The following is a 13,721-nucleotide window of genomic DNA, read 5'->3' as shown; positions in this document are numbered from 1 at the left end:
AGGAAGGGACATGAGCTCAGCAGTGCAAGCGGCTACTAGAAGCTGGAAAAGGCAAGACAACAGATTCTCCGCTGAAGACTCTAGAAAGAAGCAGCTTCGCCAATACCCTGATTTTAGCCCAGTGAGACCCATTCCAGTCCTTTGGCCTTCAGAACTGTAACACAGTAAATTTGTGCTGTTTTAGCTGCTGAGGTTTGAGTGGGATCTGTTACAGCAGCAATAAGAAGCTTATACACCTTCCAATTTCTTTGTTCAACTTGAAGCAGATGAATCATTAAATAATCAGGGCTAATGTACCCATAAAACTGAACATTTGTTGTAGAAAAAAATATTTTCCTAGATAAATAACTTGGTAAATTCAAAGGTGTTTAAATGTTTTCATGGTGAAATGATTGTACATGAGTGTAGTTCACAGCCATTTCAGCTATCATGCCCTCCATGGCCCCAACGTGCAAGAGAGAAACCAACTTTGCCATTCTTGGCGATCAACAGACGATATCCACACACCAGAAATGTCACATGGAAGCATGCCTGTAAATCTATTTAAATATTTGTTTGGAATTTTATTTTCTGTGCAATAGATAATTCACTTGTAATGTTTTATCAAAAGAAATACAAGAATTGTTGAAAATCAAGGAGCCCACCACAGATCAATGCAAGGTAGGAAATTGACTTACCGTCTCTTCGGTTAAGTCTTGCGAACCCAGGACTGTGGCTGCTGGACAGCTCCGAGGAGCTGCTGAAGGATGATGGGGGCAGGGCAGCCATGAGTGGCTTGTCACAGTTATCTGTTGGAGGAAAACCACGAATTCGGGTTAACACACTTGTTATAGCCCTTTGGGAAATCGTAACCTAGAATGTTACAAACCCCAGAGCAAACCCAGTGTTAATGGGGAAGGTCAGAAGCATTAGAAAACTACAGGATGTCCACTGTGACAGCTCCCACTGTCCCAGACAGCACAACAAGAAAGGAAAGGGAGTGAGGTGTCTAAGAAACAGGAGGGTGACAGAGAATTGTCACAATTCATAGACAAAGGAAAGTGAAAAACCAATAACACAGTCGATTTATCAGAAATGATAAGATGTCACAAAGAGGCAGGGTATATAATCAATATACCAGCATGGATCATGTTTCTATATGCCAAATGGTTAACTATAGTAAAAAAAGAAAAATAGCCATTTATAATAACAAGAAAAATATAAGATGCCTGAGAATGTTTCTGAAAAGATGTTTAAGACGTAGTGGAGAAAATTATAAAACTTTAGTGATGGACCTAACATAAGACCTTACATATGTAAGTGGAGAGATATGCCATACTCGTGAACAGGGTGCTCATCTTTTTGATTCATCAAGTTGGCCTGCTACTGGGCGTTAGAAGAGACTGAATGCTTGACCACAGGCCACCAAGTTACCATACAGCCTGAGCTGCGCATTATGAACTGGGTATTACCTGACCCACCAACCCACAAAGTTGGGTGTGCCAGCAGCACTCCATCATCAATGGAAGTGCAATGTATGAGGTCAGGCTCAAGTGGGTCCTGAGGGTTCAAGTAAAGTCACATGAAGAAGTGGCCCAAATGCCCATGGCCCCCATTCCTGCTATACTCCTCTCTCCCACCCTGCACGATGGCCTCATGGGGAGTTCCCTGTGATCAGTCGTCAGAGGAAGAGAAGACTCAGCCTGGTTGACGGGTGGTTCTGCAGGATATGCAGGCACCACCTGAGGGTGGACAGTTGGAGCGAATAGTGCCTCTCTGGGACATCCCCGAAGGATGTGATGAAGGGAAGTCCTCCCAGTGGGCAGAACTTCGAGAAGCACACCATGGGCTCAGCAACACGGACTTCTACTCGCCAAGGCTAACTTGGCTATGGCCACTGCTGGGTGCCCAATCTGCCAAGAGACGAACACTGAGTCCCCACTATGGTACCCCTCCCTGGAGATCAGGCAGCTACCTGGTGGCTGGTCTATTACACTGGGGGGCTTCCATCATGGAAGGACAGCATTCTGTCCTTCCTGGAACAGATTCTGGATAAAGGTTTGCCTTCCATGGACACAATACTTCACAAAAACTATCATCCATGGGCTTCCAGAATGGCTTGTCCACCACATAGTTTTCCACACAGCATTGCTTCTAATCAAGGGACTCACTTCACAGCAAAAGAAGTGTGGCAGTGGGCCCACGCTCATGGAATTCACTGGTCTCACCATGTTCCTCACCCTCCTGAATTAGCCAGCTTGATAGAATGGTGGAATGACCTTTTGAAGACTCAGTTATAGTACTAGCTGGGTGGCAAGACCTTTCAGGGCTGGAGCAAGCTTCTCCAGGAGGCGGTTCATGCTCTGAGTCAGCATCTAGTATATGGTGCTGTTTCTCCCACAGCCAGGATCCGCAGGTCCAGAATCAAGGGGTAGAAATGGCTGTGGTTCACTAGCAACTCACCAGCCCATCTTTTTCTTCTGTTCCTGCAACTTATACTCTGTTAGTCTAGAAGTCTTAGTTCCAGAGGGAGGAAGGCTTCCACCAGGAGACACGACAATGAGTCCATTGAACTGGAACTGGAGACAACCTCCTGGCCACTTTGGGCTCCTCATGCCTCTGGATCAATAGGTGAAGAAGAGAGTTACAGCACTGGCTGGGTGGCTGATCCTGACTACCAAGGAGAAATCCGACTGCTCCTCCACAGTGGAGTAAGGAAGAGCATGTCTGGAACACAGGAGATCCTTAGGGCATCTCATAGTATCACCATGCCCTGTGGTTAAGGTCAATGGAAAACTACAATCCAATCCAGGCAAGACTAACAATGACCCAGAGCCTTCAGGAATGAAGGTTTGGGTCACCCCATCAAGCAAAGACCACAGTTAGCTGAGGTGCTTGCTGGGGAAAAGGGAACACAGACTGGGAGGTGGAAGAGTCTGGTTAGAGTGCCAGCCATGGCCAGGTGACCTAGTTACAGTGACTGTAATCATCATGAGTGTTTTTTCCTTATTTTGTCATCAATGTCTGTCTGTGTGTGTGTACATAGACTGATGGATATAGATAGATAGGCGATAGGTAGATAATAAATTGAGCTAACATATTTGTTTTCCTCCCCTTCTTATTCCATTGTCATCTAAGGTAGATGTGTTCATAGCAGTCAATTTTAGATCTTACTATTTAAATTGCAGGGCATCAAAGGAGAAGAGTGAACATCACTGAGGACTCTGTGTCCTCTTCTGGGGGAAGGGTTAACATCTTTGTGGCTACACAAAGGATAGTTTTGTCACATTAGGTGAAAGTGTGCCTTTGTTACTGTCTTTATTAGGAGATTGAGTTGGTTTAAGGAGATGCGAATGGGCGCCAAGTTGACAAACGGTGAACAGTGATGGTTAGTTTTGTGTGTTGACTTGACTAGAATATGGTGACAGCTATTACATCAAACACTGATCCAGGTGTTGCCATGAAGGTGTTTACAGACAGGATCAAAGTCAACATCAGCTGACTTGTGAGGGCGATTCTGCTGGACAGTCTGGGCGGCTCGGGTCCAACCAGTTCAAAGGCCTTAAGAGCAGCACTGAGACTTCTCTGAGGAAGAAGAAATGCCACCTGTGCAGAGTGGCTCCAGCCTGTGCCCAGAGCTCCAGCCTGCCCATCCTGGACTTGCCCGTCCGGTCCCCACAGTCATGTAAGCTGATTCCTTGCACAAGTCCCTTAACGATCACTTTCTACTGGTTCTGCTTCTCTTGTTGAACCCTGACTGTTACAAACAGGAGGACTCAGCACTGTGAACGATGCTTCTTCTCCCCACATCGCTCTTTAAATTCAATGACACCAACACAGACGTCCGTAAGCCCCACATAGGCAGGGCGACAATGGAGAAGCAGAGGGAAGGGGTGGGTGAAACCTGGTCCCTGAGTCTTCTAGAGGAAGGAGAAAAATGAGCAGCTTCCAGAAATGTGAAATAAAGGTCAAGGATGCAGTCCTCGCCCATCACTAAAGCGTACGTTTGTTGGGCGTGAATTATTCCACTTTGCACCTTCCGTAAAGACCAGCAGAGTCTTAAGAGAGGACAGAAACAAACACACTGACAACAAAAACCGGCATGAGAGGAGCCAGTTCTTCGCAGTCATCCCAGACTAGAAACCCGTCTCCCTGTTGTATATTCTGTCTGCCTGGGCTTATTGTACGGAAGATGGAAGCTAATAGGCAGAAAATTCTGCAAATTTCCCTCAAGAGAAAGTGAGATGAGGCAAGTGTCGCCGTGGCTCCTCATCTCTTCGTACACCTGCACATAAGCTGTCATCTGTCAAAGGCGACTATCATAGGTTGGTTTCAAAACCTATTATACGACCACATTCTTACACAACCCAGAACAACCAGCCGTCCTCCAGCTTCTTTGTAGAACAGCTTCCATTCAAAACCAATCACATTACATATGAATATGTGCTATCACGTTATTTTAGTAGAATTGCAAGGTGATTTTTCAAATGGACTTAAAAAACCACCCCAAGTTCAAGTTTTATATACACAGGGCTTAATATGAAAAAGATAAGGCATATTGAGATTCCTCTTTAATAGGCAGAGAGAATAAATATTAAAGATACTATCAAAACGCATTATTTTCATTATGACTGCTGTGCAGATAGTCAGGTAGAAAATCCTCACAAAAGAACCCAGGACGAGGTCTGAGTGAGTGATCCGAAGGAGGAGATAGGGTGAACGGAAGGCAGGCAAAGTCTGGCTGTTGCATTTTCTAAGTAGAAATAATGAGGAGAGGAATGTGCAGCCTCAACTAATCCAGCTATTAGCTGTGTTAACAGGGGCCGTGGTCGTGGGGCTGGCCTTCCACACCCTCTTCATTTAGATGCAGACAGTACCTGTCTCTGCCCTTCTCAATTTTCAACACAACAGCCGAGGCGGTGACACCCTCACAGTGACCTCCCAGCCCTGCTGAACCCGTGCAGGGCCCGCGTCTGTCCAGGAGATGTCCCCCTGGTGCCCGCACAGCCATTCCTTCTGATGCTGCACTGACCAGGCCAGGCGGCCCCCGCATGCCCTCCTCCAGGTCCTCACTGGGGTTTCTGGGATTCCGCCTGCTCCACCCTACACACAGCCTGTCCCCACCCCCGCTGCCCTCTCTCCCCCAAGGAGTGACAATAAATGTCTGCTATCTAAGATGCTGCACTGGGGCAGGCTGTTACTTTGCATCATGGTGGCAACAGCTGACTCACATGGAACCATGCATCCCTGAAGTGCAGGGGGCGTTGGGGCCTCTCTGTCACCCCCACCGGTGCTGTAGGTCGGGGTGGATGGGGGAGAATTCTGAGGGTCATTCTTCTTGCTTCTCAGCAGGTCCAGGGGGGTGGAGCCCGGGCCCAGAGCTGGGACGTCCTTGACTGCAGCACACGATCTACCAGCCTTTGCTACCTCTGTCTGGCTCTGTTCTTGCCCTCACTCCCCAGGGTCACCTCTCTAGACAGCATCGTCTCAGCCCAGATTCCGGGGTGAAGCACTGACAGCAGAGTCCCAGGAAGGGACTATGCAGGTGGGCACCCTGCTCAGGGGCTAACGGGCCCGTGGCTCCTGGAAGGTGAGGTGGTGACCACCTGCCACACCCAGCATCCTAATTATGAAGAATCTTGGTTGCTGCAGGAGATCATAGCAGCATCTTGCTAAGCTTTAAGACTAGGGAAAATAAATTCCAACTGGGTGACTGGGGGGATGTGTGATCTGCTGAGTCTCATAATCATTATACCAGATTGCTTGTGGTTTGGACTCTCAGGTCGGAGGGGAACACGTTAACAGGCATGAAGGCAGGGGGTTTAGGAACGCCAGGCCCTTGCAGGAATGGACCGCTGCCTGCATACCTTGCTGATTGTTCTTAAGATACTCCCCAAGGGAATGACCTGGGATTGGGCTGGTGTGCCTCAGGGGGATGAAGAATGGAACCTTTGGACTTGGGCTTGTGTGTCCTTGCAGGCATGAGTTCCCGTTATCGTACTTGCTTGAGATTCTTTACCCGCAAATAAATATGTGGCGATCTGAGGGAACCTCACCTCAGCCCTTGAGGCTGATGGTCCCCTGTGCCATTGAATAATGTAGATTGTGTTCTGTCTACTAGTTCTGTTCGCCCCTTCGGCTCGCTGCCTAGCCAGTCTCAGCAGCACTTGGTGGAGGCAGGGGGAGGGCAGCCTCAGTTTCCTGGTGGTGGCGTGCCTGGGCAGCTGAGGGGTGGCGTGGTGGAAGACTGAGGAAGGCAGCTCTGGAGCCATGAAGATGAAACATGGCGTCCACAGGGGCCCACCGTGGAGGATGGATGGCTGTGGCAGCTTCCTCGGCACAGCCAGCATGTGGCTGAGCTACGGGGTGGTAGCGTGGGCCCTTGTGGCCCTCCACACCACAGTTAGGCCCCAGAGGCAGTGAGGGTGTCTGGAACCTGGGAAGGGTCATTTGGGCAAGTGCTCCTGGAATCCCGGGCCCTCTGGACCTGAAGGGGCAGTCCTGCCCCCCCACCCCCCCAAAGAGAGCAGAGCTCCCCTTACCTGGAGGCCAGAGGTCAGGCCAGGCCTCCCCACCTTGTGTGCACATGGTCCTCCTCAAATCGGCCCTCCTCCCAGTACTTGCAGAGTAATGCCCAGGGCCAGAGGGTCAGGTCTTGGTACAATGCCAGACAGAAATGCAGAAAACAGCTCAAACCCAGTGAACGCAAACCATCGGGATCCAGGAAACTGGGGTGGGTGGGCCTGGAAGGACTGGCACAGGGTGGATGGTGACGGGGGTTGGTGACACTGCAGCGCTGGCCCAGGTTCCCTGCAGAGGTCCTGCGCCCACAGGGGGTGGTCAGCAGTGAGCGAGGAGGAGATGCAGCATGGCCAGTGAGGGGGCAGAGCAGTCAGCTGTCCTCTCTCCAGAGCCCACAATGCAGAGCTGGCCCCTTGAGTCAGTGGAGATGACTGTGTCTCCAGTGGTGAGGACCTGAGGGCTCAGCCACAGAGGCAGGGACAGCTTCTCCGGCTAGCAGGCGGACACAGGCAGGACCACAGCCCAGAGGTGGGGAGTCCATTGGGCCGCCCAGAGAACTGGCCCGTCACTGGCTCCCTGCTGCTGTGTGGGAGACGGTGCTGGGAGGCAGGGGGACACGCTCGACAGCGGGTGCAGGGGACCAGGGGGCCGCAACTCAACAGCACAGCCCGGCAAGGCTTCTGCCTCCCCATCTTCACCCGGTGCCCCCACCCCTGGGAACACCTTCCAGGAACCAAAGCCTTCCTGAGACTCTGCCTCGGGAGACGAGGCAAACACACTTCGTTAATCTTATCGTTACATTACTACATGCGCCACACGCGTTTCTCTTTAATTAGAGCACAGCTGGTGAAGAGAGTCATGACTGCAGGCCCATCGCCGAGCTCTCCTGCCGGGCTGGGATGAGGTCGTCGAATGCTCCCCACGGGCTGCAGACGGCCACCCCAACTAGACCCTGCACAAAACGAGGGACCCCGAACGCTGGGGAAAAGCGCCGAACCGGGATGGAGTACCAGGACGGCGCCACAGATCCGGGGAGATACATCCTCTGAGAGGGCGTAAGGGTTCGGATGACGCAACTCAGAAAATGCCCAAACCAAGTCTCTGGGCAGCGTCCTGCGAGCAGTGCTGTCCCCTTCTGTCCGGGTGATGATGGGCCCGTCCCACCACCAGGCCCTCAGCCGAGGCCTCTTTGTCTGTAGCTGCATCCCACCCGCAGCTCAGAGGCCGTGACCACACGCGCGCGTCCTCACCAAGTGTCTTGGCTGGGCTCCGACCCAGGTTCCCTGGGCGGCTCCCGCTGGCTCTCCCACTCGCAGGCTGCCCGGCTTGCGGCTGGTGGTGGCGGGATGACCGGGGGAGGCAGGGGAGGCCCAGATGGGCACAGTCTGTGGGGCAGGAGCAAGTCCCAAGTTCATCCAGATTCAGGAGCTCTCAGTAGACTCCTCCACTTGGTGGGAGGAGCGCAGAGCTGGGGACCTTCTCAGCGGACCCTCCGTGAGTCTGGGGCCAGCTCAGGTTACTCGTGTTAGTAAAACGCCTTTATTGTCACAATCGAGCTGGAGGATTTGCGCGGAGAGCTCAGCGGAGGAATGGGCGAGTGATTGTTACAGACCCCGGCCCAGCCCTGCTGCGAGCTGTGCTCCGTGGGAGGCACTGGCCCCTGGCAGGGGTATGTCCCTCTAGAGTCGCACGTGGCTCCGCAGCGACTGCTCGCCGGAGCGTGGTGAGGGCGAGACCCCCTGAGCCTGTGGTGCCCAGACCTGCCCGCCAAGGCGGTGCCTCCAGCTGCCGTCCACGCGGACCCCTATTCCTGCTCTCACCCCCAGGGTCCTTTCTCACACTGTATGCTTCGTCTGCAAAGACCTCAGGGAGGCGAGGCGGCAGGGAGCGCCTCTCAAGAACTGTAGGGACCGCGTAGACGGGATGGAGCGCCGCTCTCTGGGGATTATGCGGCGGGAGGCAGGAGACCAGTCAGCCTGGCGATGATGCCACGCTCGGGGTCCCCTGTCTCGGCCTCGTCCCCTCAAGGAGGGAAGAAGCGGTAAGGGAGCCCCACACGCCTCTCTGCTCACATCCTTCCTTCTCTGGGGTTTTACGACATTAAAAGCCTGCAACGCCACCAGAAAGGCCACGGAATGCATCCAAAGCCTTGAGCGATCCGGCTGAAGTGGCGTTTGATTCCCAAGCCGATAACGGTGGCAAATTAGAAGGAAAGGGACAGGCCATTTCACTCATAAATAACCGTGAAAAATCTAAGTGAAATATTAGCAAAAGTAATTCAGTGGTAAATTAAATGTAATATATACCAGAACTACGTGGCTTTCATGCTAAGGATGGAAGACTGGTGGGTTTTTTCAATTTGAAATGAGTAACTTCCTTAATAGATTTTAGTGGAAATTACATTCAGAGAAGTTGAAAAGGCTTTTGATGACATTTAATATCTTTTCCTGGCTTTTTAAATGATCTTCGCAAGTTAGGAATATACAGACACCTCATAACGTGGTTAAGAGGATGCGTCCATTTGGGCATCAGTGTCATTGCACATGTTTCTCTCAGACCAACACTAGCATCATCGTAGTGAGAAAACACTAGAAATGATCTGATTAAAGGAAGAGGCCAAGCAGGAATGTCAGTGACACCGTGACTGTTTGCTGTTCTTCTAAGGACATCAGGGAAACTGGAATATCCGAACCTACTGATAAGAAAATCTGAGTGTTCAAACTCGAAAGTTATGATAAGCACTAAAGTTATTCATTTAGACAGAAAACTACAAAATTAATATAAAAAATGAATGGCTTTCCAATATGCATGCAAACACCTGAAAATATCATGGAAAAAACAATATCTGTTTATAACAAAATCCAAGAAATATAGGAATAAACAAGAAATGTCAGAGATAATAAATAGAAAGAATTTAGATAAGTGAAGACAAACCCACTGTTTTTTTTTGGGGGGGGGGGGGGGGTTTGGTGAGGAAGATTGGCCCTGAACTAACCTCCTTTGCCAATCTTCCTCTTGTTGCTTGAGGAGATTGCCACTGAGCCATGTGTGCCAGTCCTCCTCTATTTTGTACGTGGGACGCTGCTTCAGCATGGCTTGATGAGCGGTGTGGTAGGTCTGTACCCAGGATCCAAATCCACGAACCCTGGGCTGCTGAAGCAGAGTGCACGAACTTAACCACTACGCCACCAGTCCAACCCCGACAAACCCACTGTTTTTGATGGCAGATCTAGCAGTTTAAGGAGTTTAAGGATGGTAACAGGCTCTGAAAAAATGGAAGCACTTGGTGACATCTCAGTAAAACAATATTTGGAAATAAAGTTTGCAAAGAATCACAAACATCGGAGGAAGCAGAAATTAGTGACAATAACAGAACCTTCTGAAGAGAGATTGCTGAGGTGCAGGTGAGGAGTTTCAGGGTGGGGAGTTCAGTGGGGCCTCTCCCACTGTGGTGGGCATGGCTGCGGGGCACCCTGGACCATGGTCAGGATGTAACGCTCGTGCACTTGGACACTTGATCTCAGCACTGCGAGGCTCCCACAGTTCCCCAGGGAGCTGACAGCAGGTTTCTATGCTTGGTGCCACTTAATTGCGTGTCTGTACATATGCCATCATACATGTATGCATGTATGTATACACGCGTGCAGATGTGCGTGTGTGTAGTTACAGTGGGTCCCCGTCTAGTGGAGCCACGTCCTCTGTCACCACACATTTGCTCTGCACACATCTGGAGTCAGTTCCTTTCCCAACCGTGGTTTTCCTGAGCAAGAACTAGGGAGTGGAATCAGATTAGTTATAAAAAAGCTTATCAAATAATCCAGATAATGAACTATGAAGTGTAAGATTAAAAAAGATTTTCTTAAAGAGTCCAATTTCAGAATTTCTGAATTATGTTCTTAAAACATTGTGGAGGCTTTATTTTGAAGGAATAAAAAATTGAATCTTCTTGAAATGAGGTATATTTTTCTCTGAGTCCATAAAAATGATCTCCAACCTCAGGAAAACTACTGCATTAAATTAAAAATCAGATGTTTTCTGAATTTTTCAATGAAATTTTTAAAAATGTGCTATTTAAGAAGGTCGTCCAATGTGAGTACTTTAAAATGGAAGCTCTTGAAGGTAGGGATTGTCCCACGGTCGACCCATTCACTCGGGCATGTGTGGAAAAGAACTAAAGGTATAAAAAACACACATAAATTCAAGAATATATTTTCTAAATTGGATAAAAAGTGAGCATTTTATTGCAAAACAGAGCGTGCTTCCTGCCTCTCTCCGTCATGTGTGAGTGTGTTAAAGAGAGCCACCTCTCAGCTGGTGGGAATAAAGAATGACAGGTGCCCTTGACCCGAAATGTGCCCTTGACCCAAAATGTGCCCTAGTACAAGTCGAACAGGTATGAAAACCTGAAGACACTTACCGAGAGTCGGACCACACCACACCTGCAAAATAACCTCCAAAACTAAAGCATCAGCGAGGGCGTGAAGTGGCGTTGCAGGTGGGCTGGTGAGACGGGCACTCTGCAAACCCGTCGGGCTGGAACCACCATCTCACAAGCCCACTGTTGGATACCTTCTCAACAGAAAACATCCTCCAGGTCCATGAAAAGACACGTAAGAACATCCGCGACAATGTTATTCATGACACCCCCAAAATGGAAACAGCCCACAGGCTCAGCGCCTTAGAACAGATACATAAGCTTGGGAGCAGTTAGACAATGGAAACCACATAGAAATTTCCAAAATGAACTTAGACGTGGTGGCGTAGAAGCAGCAGCAGCCATATGTGACGGAGAACAAATCCTGTGACTCCCGTATATAGGACCCTAAACAGGAAACCTTCCTATGGTGACAGAAACTACTGCTGGTCCCTGTGGGCTCGGCTGCAGCGAGTGCTCGAGTTTCGACATGGTGGGGCTCCCCCAGCACCGTTTGTGACTCCAGCACCGTTTGTGAAACCCCCTTGGGCTGTGACTTCGTGACTCATGCACTTTTCTGTGGGTAGAGGTCCCGGGTGTGGCTCCCACTGGCCCCTGAGTCAAGGAGGAGACAGTCACTCCCTCTCTGAGGTCTCTGGGCTCCTACAATTAATAACCCAACCTCAATGGACTAGATGTCTGAAACGGGCATTTTAGAGAAAAAAAGATTATGTGATGGAAAAAAGCCCATCAGAATAGATAGCCAGTCAGCACTACACACATTTGCTTAATCAATAAACGAAGAACACGTTCTTTTCTGTTAGCAAATTGATGAAGAAGCTAGTTTAAATCTGCTTCATTTCAGCCGGGATAAATCGGTAACTTGAGCCGAGTTAAGTCTTGGAAATATCGCCTCGGCTCCAGCAGGAGCAGCTCCAAATGGGAGGGCGGGCATTTCTGATGCCGAGGGCTCAGGATCCAGCAACAGGCGCTCATGGTCCAGCCCAGGTCTCAGCCGGCGGCCCCCACCTCCTGCTGGCCTCACGGAGCTGTGTCGATGGGCTGTTAATCCTACTTGAGATGAAATAAATCATGTCCCATAAAAGCACCTGGGTATTTTTGTGAATAATATCCAAATATAGATTAAAAACTAAAATAACAGAATAGCAGAATAGGACATTGAAATTAGAATAAGGAAGTGTTGAGTATATATTAAAAATAAAAATAACAGAATAAAATCCATGTACTGAGGGCTAACGTCACTCCAGAGTCACATCCTAAATGCCTGTCAGTTAACATGGCCTCCCGGTGACCATAAGAAAATCTAGGACTCTCATATCCAGAAACCCTTTTCAAGAACAAGGCACGCTTCGTCTTTTCTCCGTCAGCAGCCAGGCGGACTCACTCATGGAAAAGCAAAGTCGGTGTATTTATAGCTTTGCTGAGGAAGCAGATAAGTCCTGACCTTGCAGGTTGTTCTCCGTAAGTAGATATATGTCCAGGGGCACATTTTGAAACTTAGCTGCTTCATTCGCTGTGGCACCGGGAGGAAGCAAGCGTTCAAACCTCTGCAGGCTGTGACCGCACAGAACACACCCCAGCATCTGGGCCCTGGAGGAGAGACGTCCGCCTTTCTCCTTGACTGCTCTGCTCTACCCGCTAATGAAGGGGCATCCGTAACACCCAGGGACCAGGGCCACAGCCCCGTGACCTTCATGGACCGTGCTCATCTCCACATTTAGCAGGAGGAGTGGATGGAGAGGACGTGACGGTCCCACAGACCACATCCAGGATGCCTTACTGACACTGGACCAGGAGCCCTACAGCTTAGTTCTCAGCCCCACATGTCATGCTGAGGCCTGAGCGGGCGTGGGTGGGTGTTTGTAGAATTGTAAAGCACACCGCTGTCATTTAGTGGGTTGTGCGCTCCCATTTTGTTAATCCCCGAATGTCTACACATCAAGGACACACTTTCTCCCTGACTTGCATTGGTGTAAATCGCACGGTTCTGGAAGAGGCACTTTTTCTAGAGGGGGTGTTTGCCACCCACCACCCTGGCCAGGGGCGAGCGGGGCCTGTGTGGTGTTGAGATTTCAGTGACTGGAGGCAGGGAACAGCCATAAAGGAAAACTGTCGGTGTTGAGAACCAATCCCCCGCAAAGTATTTATACTAGAAGATCCTCTTTTTGCTGCTCAAAGGAAAGGAAGTCAGTAAGTATCCACGGCTCCGGAAAACATTTCCCAGGTGGCATTTTATGGGAGAAGTTCATAAACTGAGTGAAATCATAGAATTTCCAAATGCACACTCTATGCAGTAGAACCTTTAGAAATAGCTAGGCCAGCATTTTGCAAACACAGAGGGAGTTTAAATATTTTCCTCAAAGTAGAGCTGGGGTCCAGAGCTCGCCTCACAGGTGAGGCCCAGACCCCGGAGGACCCAATGCTCCACACAGACCAGGACCCGCTGCGAACCCAGCCTGGGGCCTTCAGTGGGGCAGGGGTGGCAGCGTCTGATTCAGGGAGGGGACAGTTGTAGCCACACCACACGGTGTGCGAAGCAGAACCCTGGCTTCCGAACCGGCAGCACATGTGGACTGTGGGCTTCAAGGATGGAGCACATGCTAGACAGGCGGCCACAGACACCAGGAGCTGAGGGGAGAGATCCAGGAAGGGGCAGGTCTGCCTCAGCCATGGTTTCATAGAAGATGGTACTGTCAACACACACACACTCACACGTGTGCTGACACACTCACAGTGCACTGACACACTCACACGTGCGCTGACTCACTCACACGTGCGCTGACAC

General features: G+C 50.1%; 1 protein-coding gene across 1 annotated transcript in view; it reads right to left on the bottom strand.

Moving 5' to 3' along the window:
• Window positions 1-13,721, bottom strand: part of LOC124228999 (contactin-associated protein-like 4) — a 167,502-nt gene that overhangs the window by 130,552 nt on the left and 23,229 nt on the right. The window contains exon 2 of the mRNA XM_046644110.1: window positions 678-788. Coding sequence (XP_046500066.1) covers window positions 678-788 — 111 coding nt within the window. The remainder of the gene's footprint in view (window positions 1-677; window positions 789-13,721) is intronic.

This window comes from Equus quagga, chromosome 17, assembly GCF_021613505.1.
Source record: "Equus quagga isolate Etosha38 chromosome 17, UCLA_HA_Equagga_1.0, whole genome shotgun sequence".
NCBI classification, from domain to species: domain Eukaryota; kingdom Metazoa; phylum Chordata; class Mammalia; order Perissodactyla; family Equidae; genus Equus; species Equus quagga.
The sequence above is the reverse complement of the archived record's forward strand: the minus strand, read 5'-3'. Positions and strand labels throughout refer to the sequence as shown.